Raw genomic sequence first — 16,568 nt, forward strand, 5'->3', positions numbered from 1 at the left:
GGAGCAGCTTAGAGTTCAATGCATTTCTGTAGGTCCGGAGTCACAGGTATCTCTGACTGGTTAAGGATGGCACATTTTAAACACCTCCCACCCACCCTCACCAACCATAGCCCCCTCCACTACCACCCCCCTCCCAAAGAAAGACATTAGTGAACTAAACAGGTTTTTATGATAATCTGGTGGTTTCCCGGACATTATCAATGAGACAAGCATTTTTTTATTCCAGTTTTATTAATTAATTAAATTTAAGTTCAACCCGATGAGGTGAAGCATTCTATAGCAAAAGAATCTTATGTAGTAAGTACTGAATAGGGAAGTTGAGTTGGTTCGAGTCAAAAAGATGAAACTTCAAGGTGACTAGCATAATTTTCAAACTTACAAAGTACTGTAAAGTTGATCTAATCCAATTATTTATATTGACTAAGAGTGCAAAATTACCAGATATAATTTAACAATTAAGAACTCGAGTAAATCTATGTTTGCAGAGCAATTTTATAAAAGTGTATAAATAAGTATGGTAAATGTTTGCCTTTGCTGCATGGGCAGTAATTTGGTTGAGCAATTGCTATCCATTATGGACCCCATTCAACTTTCAGAATATTTAAATGAAAGCTAAACAGTTTGGAGCTGAATTCCATAGAATTACACCAGTTGCCTACCATGGAATTTATTGGACACCACTAGTTGCCGTGAAGACATTAAGAGTTTAATAGATAGTGTGAGATTCGAGCCATATATTGGGATTCCTGGTCTAGACCTAAAGGACATTGGTTGGTTAACCAATTTCGTGTTTAAATATTGTAATTTTGTTTCTGACACAAAAAAATATATAAACAGATTCAGATTATCTCCAAGTATAACAAAAGACTTCCCAAACATTTTTATCACAGTAACTCAACTTTTAATTGTGCTAAAAAACATGGTTTAATGGTAATTATGCCAGATGTGGTGTGATTGGCTGTCAGTAATAAGTAATAACAATTGCACATTTAGTGACTTGAGATTAATTTTCCAGGACACAGTAACTTATTAGTTAATCATTTTGGTGTAAATTAAATCCTTATGCTATTAATTAGATAGTATCATGGATCAAAAAAAAGTTGTTCTCCATGAACTTTCTTGCCACTGTTAAGATGAATACCTTCCCCTACATTTCTGAATCCGTAACACAAAGTTATAATTTACATTGTAAATATTCAGTGACAGCGCAGGAATATTATCACAAGTTGCCACAATGTCTTAGCAAATATAAGTGGAGTAGCTGAGCCACGCTGTTCATGAAGATCACAGCTTCAGTGTTCAGCCTTTGCAGTACTTCTGGATCAGAGAAGGGGAAATTAGTGAGGATTCCTTTTCTTGATTGTTTTCCTGAGACCCCTGCTGTAAGTATGTGTGATGTCAATGGCTCTGATGCCCCCTGCTGCTGAACCATCCATGGATCCTGGCAGTCAACGTTCACACATAAATAACGGCCAACTGGGCAATGAAAGAGAGGTAAAACAATATCCATGGAAATGTAACACAAAGAGAGTGGGAAAAAACATGACAGGAATAAAATCACATTGATCATGTACAAAATCATCAGAGAATTCTTTTTTCACACTTAAAAGGCATAATACATGAAACTATTTGGGCTAGTGAAGAAATGAAATGGGGATTCCAGAGAACGAGTTGGGGTATGTTTTCTTGTTCTGTTTTGGGGAATCTAAGATCTTCTGGTGATAGTACATTGAGAAAAAGCTACTAGTTAGGATTACATTCCTGTTAATGCTCAAAAACAATTATAATCTTCTACAGGTATGCAAACCCTTCCAGTTTGACGATTTGATGTTGGACAGACAATCTGATAGCACTGAAATAGTTGTAGGATTGGCTGAGAGGTAGAGATCAGTGTCAGCAGTATACATACCACAGCTAATAACAACTTGCACTAATATAGTGACTTTAAGATGGCAAAGTCACACACCGTGTAGTAAAAAAAGGCCAATGGCACATCACGGGAGTATTAGTGAACAAATTTGACCCAAAAATTTAGTGAACCACATGAAGAAACAGGTGACAAAAAATTTGGTCAAAAAGATAGGTTTTAAGGAGCAACATTTTTTCTAATCATTTATGGGATGTGAGCATCTCTGGCAAGGCCAGCATTTATGCCCTTTCCAAATTTCCCTTGAGAAGGTGCTGGTGAGTTGTGCCTGAGTGGTGAAAATATTCTTACAGTGCTGTTATTTAGGAAGTTCCAGGATTTTGGCCCAGCAACAATGAAGGAATGGGCACATATGGCCAAATCAGGTTGGTGAGCCTTGGAGGGCAACATGCAGGTGGTGGGTGTTCACATGTGCCTGCCGTCCCTATCCTTCTAAGTGTTAGAGGTTGCAGATTTGGGACATGTTGTTGAAGAAGCCTGGTAAGTTGCTACACTGCATGTAGAAGATTGTACAATCTGCAGCCATCCCCAGCTGCTGGAGGTTGAAGGTTGAAGACAGTGGATGAGGTCCCAATCAATTGAGTTGCTTTGTCCTGGATGGCGCTGAGCTTCTTGAGTGTTGTTGGAGCCGCACTCATCCAGGCAAGTGGGGAGTATTCCATCACACTCCTGACTTGTGTATAGTAGAAAATGGAAAGGCTTTAGGGAGTCAGGAGGTGAGTTAACCATTGCAGAATTCCCAGCATCTGACCTGCTCTTGTAGCCACAACGTTTTTATGGTTGATCCTGTAAAGTTTTTGGTCAATTGTAATTCCCAAGATGTTGATAGTAGGAGTGTTGATGGTAGTAATGCTGTTGAATGTCAATGAGAGGTAGTCAGAATTTCTTTTGTTGGAGATGGTCATTATTTAGTGCTTATATGGCGCAGTTGTCATTTAACACTTACCAGCTCAAGCCTGAATGCTGTGCTTGTGGACAGAGACCAGTAATTTTATGGTTACCATTAATGATACTAACTTTTTATTCTAAATTTGTTTAACTGAATTTAAATTCCCCATTTGCCATGGCAGGATTTGAACTCATGTCCCTGAATCTTTAGCTTGCTAAATTACTAGTTCAGCAACATAACTAGCTCAGTATGGTGACATACCTCCCTTAAAAAGTGAAGAAGTAGGGAGGTTTAGGGAGGAAATTCCAGAGCTGAGTGCCCAGGCAGCTGGTAGATGGTAGAGCGATGAAAATTGCGTATGTGTAAGAGGCTAGGATTAAAGAAACACAGAGGCCTGAGAGAGTTGTAGGGCTGGAGGAGGTTACAGTAGCAGGGTGGTGGCAAGACCATGGAGTGATTTGAACATAGGGATGAGAATTTTAGAACTGAGAACTGGAAGCCAATATGAGCACAGGGATGATGGATGAATAACTCTTATTGTGAGTTGGTTATAGGCTGCAAGGGTTTGGATGAGCTCAAGTTTACCAAAACTGGAACAGGGAGACTGGCCAGGACAGCAGTGAAATAATTGAATATGGAGATATAACATAGTGTTACAAATATTAAGTTTAAAGGATTGTTATGTTTTGGGATTGTGTCTTTAATTCAGGGTAAAATAGAGGAATGAAGGGGCTCTGAATTTTGCTGACAACAAGCCTGGGTGCTGTGATTGTTAAATATTGATGGGGGCCCAGGTTGTTTTACTGGGAAGAAGATGCAAGATATTTACACCTGTAAACAATGACCAGGGCAGCTGCACTAACAGTGGATAGAGTGTTAGTCTCCATGTCCCAGAACAGTATTAGGAATGTCAAGTTTTGTAAATGGGTATACTTTAAACTGTCAATTTAATTCCAATAACAAATGAAGTTGGGGGTCTAGTGGATAGCTAATTAGCATTTCTACCTGGATGCAAGACACATGTGATTCACATTTCCATAGAGATGGGTGTTAAGAGAAGAAGGGTCCATAGGAAGCCATTGTAGGATTGGGTTGCAGATTTTCCTAAAAATATCACTGAACCTCACTGACAGGGTTAGTCTGCAAGAATCTGACAGAGAGAGAGTGAGAGAGACAGAGTGAGAGCAGAGGAATAGAGGCAGCAAGTCCAATTGTTCACAACGCAGAATGTGGGTGGGATCTCTTGCTTGGATTGAAGATAACAAAGTTTTGAGGGTTTAAGCAAAGCTGGAAGATTTGTTGAGCTTTAGCCAGAGGGAAGGATCTCCAGGGTAACCCAGTGAACTTCACAATTTTTTGAACAGCCTGCTTATTTCAATGCCAGATTGTAAATTCCAGATTGCTGTGTGGCCACATTCACCTGCACCTTAGAGGGAACATTTCTCTTCTTCACCACTCCCATCACTCCTTGAAGGTCCCATTCCATCTTCACCTCTCACTGGTCCCAACACATCTCTCCACTAACAGATCACGTTAGATTTCAGTTCTCATATCTCCCGTTTCCCTCTCCTCACCCATGTTCCATTCTCCCTCTTCCCTTATGCATCACATTCTAGCTCCCCTTTCACTGGTTCCATTCTACCTCTCCTCACACATGTCCCATTCTACCTCTTTTCATGCATCCTATTCCAGTTCTACTCTCACAGGTTGTGTTCACCCTCCCTTCACACATCCCACACCTGAGCCAGAATTTTACAACCCCCCCTCCCACCCCAGGAGTGGGCTTGAAGGTGGGAGTGGGGGTGGTGGAGCATAGAATCAAGTGGTGTGGTGGGGTGGGTATGCCAAGGCCATTGTCTACCTGCCCTTGCTGGTATTTTACCTGACTGCAGACTTGGGGGGGAGGGTACCTAAAGTTTAGGCACCCTGTGCCTAATGGAGGGCCTCCCCCTAATCCCAGCAAAAAGGGCTGTCCCTGTTTGTTCCCACCCCCCCAACACTCCACCTCCCAACAACCCCTTGGCTCCTTTCGACTGTGCCACCAACTACTACATCACCTCCTCCACCGCCCACCAACACTACAACCTGACTAACTGGTCCCAGTGAGATCGTCCCACTTACCTTTCAGTCCAGCCTCCCTTATGGCTCGTCATTGAGGACTGGCTGTAGCCCTAGCCATGGCCTTTAATCTTGGTGGTACTGCTGTGAATAAAGAGCTGCTGGCCCTCTGATTGGAGCACATGGGGGCAGCAACCATGACCTCAGACAATTAACTGCCTGTTGACCATAAAATCCAGTCATGGCTTCTGGGTTGGTGGAGGCTGGCTCACCTCCCGACTTTCCGGCTGGTGGGCAGGGCCACCACCTCTCCATAAAATCCAGCCTCTGGATTCTTAACTCTTTCCTGATACACTTCAGAGAGCAGATGAAATGCAAAAATAGCAGGGTGGATGCACACGGATCAGAAGTCTGGGTTTAGATAATAAAGAAACTGAAAACTCCATTCACCTTGCCAACAATGAAATAAAGCTCACTTAATCTGCTCTCTCATCCATTATCCATTAACCTAGACAGCTTCAATTAACTTACAGTTTCCAGGCTGGCATGTGTGGTTCAGACAATGTTAAAGGTAGGTGCTCATTGGCTATGCTCCATATATATATATGATCAATAGGCCAATCTGCATCGTAGGTCTGCATGTCAGAAAACATTAGCTGCACAATGAGACTGAATCAATTGATGAAGTTCATCCCAGCTTGGTGTGTTTATCTGGCTTTGCCTTCTGGCTTTGTTTTGTTTAGATGCTGAGGATCTTTCTGGGTCATTCAGCTCCAGATTGAGTCCTGGGCCATAAAGAGCTGCAGAATGGGAAGCACTCCAGAAACTCATTCCAATCAAGGATTAGCGGCCAGATGCTCCACGGTCCTCACCTCTTCAGCTAGTTATCGATTCTCTTTTGAACACCACCCATTGAATCTGCTCCCACTACCCATTCAGGCAGTGCATTCCAAATTGTAACCATTCAGTGCAAAAAGCCTTAGGATCCCATTTGCCTTAATAACTGCTTACTAATCTGCCCTACCACTTTCCATGATTTGTGCACTCAGGTCCCTCTGCCCTCGCCTTCTTTGGAAATGTATCCTTTATTCTATTTTGCCTCCTTATTCTTCTTACCAAAATGTATAACTTCTCTGTATTAAGTTTCATCTGCCAAGTATCCACCCATTCTACCAGCCTGTGTCCTCTTGAAGTCTATCACTATCCTCCTCACATTCACAATACATCCCAGTTTGGTGTCATTTATAAATTTTGAAACTGAGCCTTGCTCTCCCAAGTCTAGGTCATTAATATATATCAGTGCTACAGGATATCTCCACAGTCTTTATTCAAAATAGGCTGATGAAAACTGTAAGCAGAGATTGGAAAGTAATTTTTTAGAAAAATTAATTGATTTCTAGAATATAAGAATAAGGTACAGTTGTTAATAAACGTGAAATTTCAGTTCTTTTATATTATGCATCTAATACTGTAAAATGAAAGTCTTAGCCTACTCCCTTTGCTGTAAGCTAAATGTAACATTAATTATGTTAATGATACAAGATACAAGAACTTGGTGCTGAACATTTTCAAATGGCATTACTTCATTCTGGTGCAATCATCAACACACACAGCTCCTTATTTTGATTAGTAAACTATTGGAGAAGAGTGTTTACAAAATACATACTCATATATAGTGACTCGTCAAGGCTCCTTCAACAAGACCTTCCAAATCCTCGACCTCCAGCACCTAGAAGGACAAGGCCAGCAGATAGATGGGAATGCCACCACCTGGAAGTTCCCCTCCAAGCCACTTACCATCCTGACTTGGAAATGTATCGCCGTTCCTTCACTGTCTCTGGGTCAAAATCCTGGAACTCCCTCTCTAACAGCACTGTGGGTGTACCTATGCCACATGGACTGCTGCGGTTCAAGACGGTAGTTCACCACCGCCTTCCCAAGGGCAATTAGGGATGGGCAACAAAAACTGGCCTAGCCAGTGATACCCAAATCCCATGAACGAATGAAAAAATTATATAAAATGGACACAAATCAGTGTTTGTTTGCATAGAAACAATTCACTGTACTGTTACCTTTCAGCTTAAGCCAATTTTCCTCATGTCAAAATCCCAATTTCAACCATGACCAATCAAAAATGCAGTCTATCAAATATATGATTTGGGATAAAAACAAAAAACAATGAAAAACTCAGCAGGCCTGACAGCATCTGTGGGGAGAGAAACAGAGTTAATTTTTTGAGTCTGTATGATCCGAAGAAAGGTCATACAAACTTGAAACGTTAACTCTGTTTCTTTCTCCACAGATGCTGTCAGGCTTGCTGAGTTTTTCCAGCATTTTCTGTTTTTATTTCAGATTTCCAGCATCCACAGTATTTTGCTTTTATATGATTACGGAATACAAGGAGTACAGGGAGGGCGATTAAGACATAGGGCATCATACCAAGGTCATTTTTCCACATCTCCCAGAACCTACAGTATCATTTTCAGGATTCTAGAAGCAGGTTATTCAGCAGCCTGTTGATTGGGTAAATTATTAGAAACCATATAATTTGATATGAACCTACTAAGCATTTAGAGATGCATCGCCAAATCAGAGTACTACTCTGCAACCAAGGCAATGTCTCCAAGGCCATCATAGTCTGCTGCATGCTGTTTAAATTTTCTATCCAAAATTGGGACAAGAAGGAACATCATTGGGCTGCCAGCTGACAGGAAAAAGACAAGAAAGAGATAGAGGTGACAATGACACAAATGAGGTATAGGTAGGATTAGTGGCACAGGCCATTGTGTTTGAGAATGACTGGTCATCTCCTGCCGTTGACCAACTTTGTTGTTGCAATGAAACCCCATGCATTGGGATGAATTTTCCCTGTCCCACCAGGAGACAGGACTAGAAACAAAATTCAAGAACCTCGAATGAGGGTGGCTGTCCGATGGAATTCTGTCTCTGAGTGCTCTTATCGGAGACAGGTTTGCCCAGTACTGGCTACCCGCCCAGCAGGTAGCTAATTAGGATCAATTAAATACCCTGTTGTAGGCAAATTGGTGATGCAGCTGGGCTGTTCCCAAGGGCAGACAGGCCCCATGCTGAGGCCGAAGCCTGCTGTCACCTGGAGGCTGCTTCCCAGTGACAGAACAGAGGAAAGGCCAGTGAAGCCTTCATTAACACACTCCCCATGTACCCCAGCCACAGGTGCCAGAAAGCTGAGGCTGAGCTGCAGCTGCAGGCCATGCTGCAGAAGGATTCCCCCTTCACACTGATGGCCTGGCAGCTGTGGTCACACCTATTGTTTACAATTTCATAATTCTTCAGAAGCCAACTTCATCTTGAGGTGCCCTCCTGTTTTCCTACCTACGTCCACAGCATCTACCTCTCCCAGTGTAATTTCTGACTGGATATCATTGTGGGTCCTCTGATTGGGCCTCCTGGTTACCTAGTCCACTGCCATCCTTAAGTGGATGGGGGTCCCAGAGGCGGATTGTTAATTGGCTGCCTTTGAAAAGATCATGATCAAGATCACATCACAGCCATTTTGGGTTCCTGACCTGGAATTGAACCCAACAATGGGGCGACAATGATCTTGGCAAAATCTAGTTGTTTGTTCCCCTAAGGACATGCCACACTTTGCAGCCATCAGGATAAACTGCCATCTTTCAGTCTCCTCCCAATACTTTGAGTTGGATTGTTACTTCCTTTAAGTTACATTTTACTCCCTTGGCATTAAACACAAAATCCTGTTTATTTTGTTGTAGGTTGCTTTGTTGAGGATCAAGGCCACTAAGACTCTTAGGTCTCTTTCAACTTCACCCACAGCTAATTTAACAGTATTCATAGAGTATGCGTGTCCTTTTCTTTTCTTCCTATGTGCAATGCTTTACAGTTGTTTTTATTAAAATTCATCTGCTGGTGTTCTGATGTTTTCTTCAAGGACTCCTGCCTTTTTTGCTGTAGTATATGCCTGGGTATGCATTTATGCTAACTGAGGGATAGGGGGATTTCACCATTTATTGCTTTGATCAGCTTGTACTGGGGGAAGCAGAAATCTTTATGCTGAAGGCCATTTAAAGAGGCATATGAATCATCTTTCTTTGATTTCACAGGCAGATTACTGCTCAAGAGGTAGTGACAAACACAAGGGCTCCTTTCTAAGCCTCTGTCTGCCCCAACTGCAAGGTTATGCTTGTCCAAGTTAAGAAGGCATGAAGATGACATGATAATTTTGGAGATCTTTGAGGAGTTATATAGCAAAATTCCTCCTATTCTGCACACTCGCCCCGGCCACCCCCATCACCTCCAACTAATTCAAGAAATGAACCATTGCTTAAGGAATACTGTTATGTGCAGCAGTAAAAGTAGTAGAAAGGGTTTGACTATATTTTTTTTAATCTGGGGGTAGAACCTTCCAGTTGGCGTGCGGGGGCAGGTCCGACATGCCGATGCATAAAATAACGTGCAATGATGTCGGGCGCACACTGGAGTCGGCTGCATGCCCGTCAAAATGTTAAGGGCCTGTTAAGGCCATTAAGAAATTAATTAAAGTATTTAAGAACACTGCCTGTCTAACCTTAATGTTGGCGGGCAGGCGAAAAGTTCAAGCGGCCTTCGTGTTTTTCAGGAAACCTCATCCACGGGCGGGATGAGGTTTCCTGAAGCTTTGATAAAACAAATAAATACATTTTCCCACCTTTACACACGGTCACATGAGGGGACATGTTTGAATAAATTTTGAATTGGATTCTTTAATTTTTTCATATCCATATGATCTCCCTGAAGCAGTTCCGTGCCTCTCCCTCTGCCGCCTGCACCACACCCCCCCACCCCCCCCCCACGGGCAGGATGAGGTTTCATGACTGAATGAAAAAAATTAAGATTCACTTTTACTTAAAGTTATGTCCATGTCTCAACTCATTCAGCATTTTCACATGAGGGGACATGGATGGTAAATTAATTTTTTGAAAGAATAGCTTTTTCACTTTGGGAGCCAATCTCTTAGTTTCAGGGAGATCGGGGCACTCCTTTGCGTGCACACACATGCACAAAGGAACGCACTTCTGCATTTGCCATTCCCCCCCACCCACCCACACAGGGAGTGCACAGCGCTTCCGTGTGAACGTCATGCTGGGTGGGCCTTAACTGGCCACCCACGAAAAATGGAATGGGCCCCCAATCGGGGGCACCAATCGGAGGGCCACCCGCCTACGCCTGCTCCCGCACTTCCCCCCCCCAAACGGGGGAAAATTTTGCCCTTTATTTGATTTCATCTCAGCATGGCTCCTGAGATCTGCCCATGGTGAGGGGTTGTGAGTGGTGAGACCTAGAGGCATAATACTAAATAAAGCAGTTGGGATAAAGTCCCAGAGAACCAAGGCAGGCTTTTTAACTAGCCTGCCTCAGCACTCAGCAGTCCCTGGGGCCACCTCCAAACAGTTTCTGGGACTCGTAGGCCAAACTCCAGCACTTACCCATCCCTTGGAACAAAGTTCCTGCAAATCGAGGCACTTTTTCCCGAGACGGGTGTGGCAAACAGGGAGATTTCCCACTCTGTGCACCCATCTTAGGAATGAATATCTAGGCCCATGTGTGATTTGCTGATAATTAACTCTAAGCTAGCGAAGTTGAAAGTATGTTTTCTGGTCAAAGACTGAGAGTCAGGTTTAAACCTGACTTATTCATGTAAATCACAAGAATTTTGAAAGGCACTTTTACAATATTGGATGGCAGGCAGCAGAAAGGATTGTTATAAATTCACATTACCAGCCACTGGAATATTTTTGCATGATTTATACCAAAACCTGTCCATAGCTTGAAGAAGCAAATGTATCTAATGGACCAAACTGCTCTTCTCACCCTCTTTTGTTTGGGTGTATATCAATGCTGCAAAGAGCACCATCTTGTGGTACAGCCAGCAATTCACAGCTAATGAAATTCAGCTTTCCATGCAGCTAAATACACAAATGTGTATATTTGGGACGGCTCAAGGTAACTAAAATGGCATTTACTATGGGGTAAATTCATTATTTTTAAACATCAATTTTCAAAATTAGCTTCTGTCTTTAAAGGCTACTGTTTCTAAAGTGTTTCTCTAGAGGTTGCTGAGTAGAAACAGATTTTATTTGTGTGGCAAAACAGTGCAGTGAAAAAACATTAAAATTGTTATAATTTGGATGGTTACAATTATAGACTAATCAAAGCATTGTTTATCTTTAACAAAAACAGAATTACCTGGAAAAACTCAGCAGGTCTGGCAGCATCGGCGGAGAAGAAAAGAGTTGACGTTTCGAGTCCTCATGACCCTTCGACAGAAGGGTCCATTTTAAATTGCTGTCCTGGTCTATCTGCTCTCTCCACACTACTATTGTTCAGGCAAAGGAAGGGTTGGAGCTGATCTGGTGCCATCCCTCTACTTCCTGTTCTGCAGCTGATTACAAGAAAGCGTGCAGAGCAAATTGGAATGACTTAACCATTCATTTTCCTCCTTTCTTAGTAGAGAACCATCAGTGTTCATGGCAGCATGGAGATCAGGGACTTACTGCATGGAGTTCTGGTCTGAATCTGGGTCTGATTACCCAGCAGCATGTTACGTCACTGTGGGGTGAATTTTACTGGTAGCCTTACGGAATTTCAGAGCCCACTCAGGTACAATGTTCTCCTCTCTCCCCTAGCCTCAACTTCCAACAGCTATTAACAACAGGGATCACGTTAAAAATAAAACATTTCACCTAATCAATATTTCAATATTCAAACTGGATGAAAATGAATTATAGTGAATTGCCTTAATATATGGAGTGGACCATAATAATATGGAGGGAGCATTTTATGGAGTGTGGCATCAAAGAGCCCTAGGAAAAATGGAGTCAATGGGAATCAGAGGAAAAACTCTCCGCTGGTTAAAGTCATACCTAACACAAAGGAAGATGGTTGCAGTTGTTGGAGATCAATTATCTCAGCTCCAGGACATCACTGTAGGAGTCCCTCAGGGTAGTGTCTTCAGCCCAACCATCTTCAGCTGCTTCATCAATGACCTTCCTTCCTTCCTTCCATCATAAGGTCAGGAGCAGGGTGTTCGCTGATGATTGTACAATGTTCAGCACCATTCGCAAATCCTCAGATGCTGAAGCAGTCCATGTCCAAATGCAGCAAGATCTGGACAACATTCAGGCTTGGGCTGACAAGTGGCAAGTAACATTCACGCCACAGAAGTGCCAGGTAATGACCATCTCCGACAAAAGATGCTCAGTACTTTTTCTCTAGTAATGGTGATTATTCTAAGTTCCTCCTTCTCTATATCCTCTGCACTACCTGTTACTATTGGGGTGGTACTAATGTCCTTCACTGTGAAAGCTGAGGCAAAATATTGATTAACCATCACCCCTTGACATTCAATGGCATTGCCATCACTGAATCCTCCACTATCAACATCCAGGGGGTTACCATTGACCAGAAACTGAACTGGGCTAGCCATATAAATACTGTAGCTATACGAGCAGATCAGAGACTAGGAATCCTGCGACGAGTAACTCAACTTATGAATCCCCAAAACCTGTCCACTATCTACAAGGCACAAGTTGGGAATATAATAGAATTCTCCCCACTTGCCTGCATGACTGCAAGTCCAACAGCACTCAAAGAGCTTGACATCATCCAGGACAAAGCAGCCCGTTTGATTGGCACCCCATCCACAAACATTGACTCTCTCCACCACCGATGCACAGTCGTAGCAGTGCGTACCATCTATAAGGCGCACTGCAAGAACTCACCTCAAACAGCACCTTTCAAACCCACGACCACCACCATCAAGAAGGACAAGGGCAGCAGATAGATGGGAACACCTCCACCTGGAAGTTCCTCTTCAAGCCATTCACCATCCTGACGTGGAAATATATCACTGTTCCTCCACTGTCGCTGGGTCAAAATCTGGAACTCCCTTCCTAACAGCACTCTGGGTGTACCTACACCACATGGACTGCAGCAGTTCAAGAAGGCAAGTTGGGAAATTGTTGGAGTTAATAGTGGGGAATGCAGATATGGCAAAGACCCTTAATCAATATTTTTCCTCAGCTTTCACAGTGAAGGACACTAGTACCACCTCAATAGTAACAGGTAGTGCAGAGGATATAGAGAAGGAGGAACTTAGAACAATCACCATCACTAGAGAAAAAGTACTGAGCAAATTATTGGGATTAAAGGGTGATAAGTCCCCAGGACCTGATGGCCTACATCCCAGGGTCTTAAAGGAAGTGGCAGCAGAAATAGTGGATCCATTGGCTATAATATTCCAAAATTCCCTGGATTCTGGAAAGGTTCCAGTGGATTGGAAAAATGCTGAGAAAATGCCCTTATTCAAAAAGAGGGGGAGGCAGAATGTAGGAAACTGTAGACCAGTTAGTTTAACATCTGTTGTTGGGAAATTGTTGGACTCCATTATTAAGGAAGTAGTAATGGGGCATTTGGAAAGTCAAAATGCAATCCATCAGAGTCAGCATGGTTTTATGAAGAGTAAATCATGTTTGACTAATTTGCTTGAGTTCTTTGAAGATGTGACAAGCAAAGTGGATAAGGGGATCCTGTAGATGTAGTATATCTGGACTTCCAGAAGGCCTTTGATAAGGTGCTGCACAAAAGATTAATACACAAGATAAGGTCACATGGAGTTAGGGGTAATATATTAGCTTGGATAGAGGAATTGGCTAACCAACAGAAAGCAGAGAGTTTGGATAAATGGGTCTTTTCTGAATGGCAAGCTGTAACTAGTGGGGTGCCACAGGGTTCGGTCCTTGGACCCCAACTATTTCCAATCTATATTAATGACTTGGATTCAGGGATAGAAGGTACTCTAGCTAAATTTGCAGATGACAGCAAAACAGGTGGGAAAGTAAGTTGCATTGAAGAAATAAGAAATTTACAAATAGACATGGGCAGGTTAGGTGAATGGGCCAAAATTTGGCAGATGGAGTTTAACATGGATAAGTGTGAGTTTATCCAATTTGGTCGGAAGAATAAAAAGATGACTTATTATTTAAATGGAGAGAAACTTCAGAATGTTTCAGTGCAGAGGGATCTGGGTGTCCTCGTGCATGATTCGCTGAAAGCTAGTATGCAGGTACAGCAGGTAATAAGGAAGGCAAATGGAATTTTGGCATTTCTTGCTAAAGGAATAGCGTATAAAAATAGGGAAGTTTTTATGCAACTGTACAAAGCGTTGGTGAGACCACACCTGGAGTACTGTGCACAGTTTTGGTCCCCTTACTTGAGGAAGGATGTAGTTGCATTGGAGGTGGTTCAGAGGAGGTTCACTAGATTGATTCCAGAGATGCAGGGTTTGTCTTATGAGGAGAGATTGAGCAGTTTAGGCCTATGCTCGCTGGAGTTTAGAAGGATGAGAGGAGATCTAATTGAGGTATATAAGATGCTAAAGGTGATAGACAAAGTCGATGTGGAGCAGATGTTTCCTCTTGTGGGGCATTCTAGAACAAGAGGCCACAGTTTTAGGCTAAGGGGTGGTAGATTTAAATCAGAGATGAGGAGGAATTACTTTTCTCAAAGGGTCGTGAATCTATGGAATTCACTACCTCAGAGTGCAGTGGATGCCAGGACGGTGAATAAATTTAAGGAGGAGATAGACGGATTTTTAATTAGTAACCGGTTGAAAGTTTATGGGGAGAGGGCAGGAAATTGGAGTTGAGACCGAAACAAGATCAGCCATGATTGTATTGAATGGCGGGGCAAGCTCAAGGGGCTGAATTGCCTACTCCTGCTCCTAGTTCTTAGGTTCTTATGTTTTTAAGGCAGCACCACCACCTTCTCATGGGCAATTAGGGATGGGCAATAAGTGCTGACCTAGCCAGCGATGCCCACAACCCATGAATGAACTTTTTAAAACCCACTTGAGAACAGCCATTAAATATCTACATTCACTCCATCCACCACTGATGCACAGTGGCAGCAGTGTGCACAGGATGTACTACTGCAACTCACCAAGGCTCCTTTGACAGCACCTTCCAAACCTGCAACTTCTACCACCTAAAATGGTGAGAGTAGCAGACATATGGGAACACCAACACCTGCAAATTCCATTTAAAACTGCACAACATCCTGACTTGAAACTATATCACCATTGATTCACTGTCACTGAGTCAAAATCCTGGATCTCCAACCCTAACAGCACTGTGAGTGTACTTACGCCACATAGACTGCACCACCTTCTCAGAAGCAATTAGGGATGGGTAATAAATGCCACCTTTGCCAACGATGCTCACATCCCTGTACCAATTTTTTAAAAAGATAATCACTGGAAATGGTCAAGAGGAAAATTTGGGAGGGCCATCAACTAGAGCATGGTTTGCTTTGGGTAACGACTTGTTAGCTGTTGCTTTTGGGGCTGAATGTGTTATTCATCATTTCAAGGAAGGACCTGATTGTGACTCATACAAAACCTAACCACTTGCATAGAGTTAACATTGGGCCCTCAAGAGTTCATATTTCAGCTCTGCCCATCATGTTAGATTCTGCATTTAGCACTCAATAGCTCTCCACATTTTTGTGCCAATTATAGAACGGCTGTAACATCACAGTTTGCTACTAAGGAAATTAAAAGCAACTGTGCATATTTCACTGTTATCAATTGGTAAAAACTTTACTGAGAAATCAAGTCGAATCATATTTTTAAAGTTCAGAGCAAATATTCCACTCAAATGACTGCTTAAGTCTGCACAAAAAAAAGTAGCCTTCCTACCACATAACACCAAAGACAGATTTGTTCATATACCCTTCCCTGGAAAACTGCCCACAAAAAAATGCACAACCTTAACACCACAAACCATGTTGTAAATTAAGTGTCTCATTTTTCAAAGTTTTCATTCCTGTGAAGCTATCTCCTTTAATTTGCAATGGACACATTTTTTGTCAATTACTATTAGATGTGCTATTATATTTACTAACTTCTATCATTTTTGTTAAGCATGCAATTATTCAGAACAAGCTACTTCATACAATATTAATTCTTCAGTAAGTGCTGCAGCTATGTCTTTGTCTTCACCACCAAAATACCATCATGACACAACATAGCAGAAAGATCTTTTGACTGCACACCATCTGGAAGTTTGTACTGTCTTGTAAAACTCCTCGAGACAAAGCCATGTTCATCCATTCTTCGGCCATGCTGGGCCCTAATGAGAAGCCATCCTTCGAATACTTGAATAATTATATCTTCAGGGCGGAACTGTACTACATCCAACATGATTTGAAACAACATTTCAGCTTCAGTGCCCTCCACTGATTTAGTTGATTCTTTGACTGAAAGTTTGTCCCCTGTCACAATTCTTTTTGTTGGACCTGGGAGGGCAAACATCAAATGATCCAGTTTGCATTCTGTGAGATTTCGTCCTGCAAGTTTGCTCTGGTAACGAGCAGGAGTGTCAGTCCAATGTCTTATAACTCCTTCCTCCATTAGCCCTTACTTTGAAACAGCTCTTTTAAAAAAATAGAGAAGCCTTCTGGGTCAGTCTCTATCGAGGATGCTGCTGCTTATTATATGCCTCAGCTTCTCATTTGCATTAGTCAATCTGTCTTTTATAGAAAGTCTATTCTGGGCACTATGTAGAGACAAAATATTTCTATGCTTGAGGCTCAGTTTCCTTTTAATACTTTGGAAAGAATGCAGGCAATTCCAAACATTTGGCTCCAACAGTCATTGGC

At 42.3% G+C, this 16,568-nt stretch overlaps 1 protein-coding gene across 2 annotated transcripts; it reads right to left on the reverse strand.

Annotated features, from left to right (window-relative positions):
• Positions 1-2,581: 2,581 nt before the first annotated feature.
• Positions 2,582-16,455, reverse strand: hspb3 (heat shock protein, alpha-crystallin-related, b3). Of its 2 annotated transcripts, none has more exons than XM_041199390.1 (2): positions 15,963-16,455; positions 2,582-2,779 (listed from the first exon to the last, which is right to left on the reverse strand). In XM_041199390.1, exons 1-2 carry the CDS (start codon positions 16,318-16,320, stop codon positions 2,649-2,651), a joined length of 489 nt encoding a protein of 162 aa, XP_041055324.1. In that variant the 5' UTR covers positions 16,321-16,455; the 3' UTR covers positions 2,582-2,648. The 2 variants fall into 2 exon arrangements, with proteins under 2 accessions (XP_041055324.1, XP_041055335.1); XM_041199401.1 differs by having other exon boundaries at positions 2,696-2,779; positions 15,864-16,455.
• Between the last annotated feature and the right edge of the window lie 113 nt (positions 16,456-16,568).

This window comes from Carcharodon carcharias, chromosome 1 (assembly GCF_017639515.1).
Source record: "Carcharodon carcharias isolate sCarCar2 chromosome 1, sCarCar2.pri, whole genome shotgun sequence".
NCBI lineage: Eukaryota > Metazoa > Chordata > Chondrichthyes > Lamniformes > Lamnidae > Carcharodon > Carcharodon carcharias.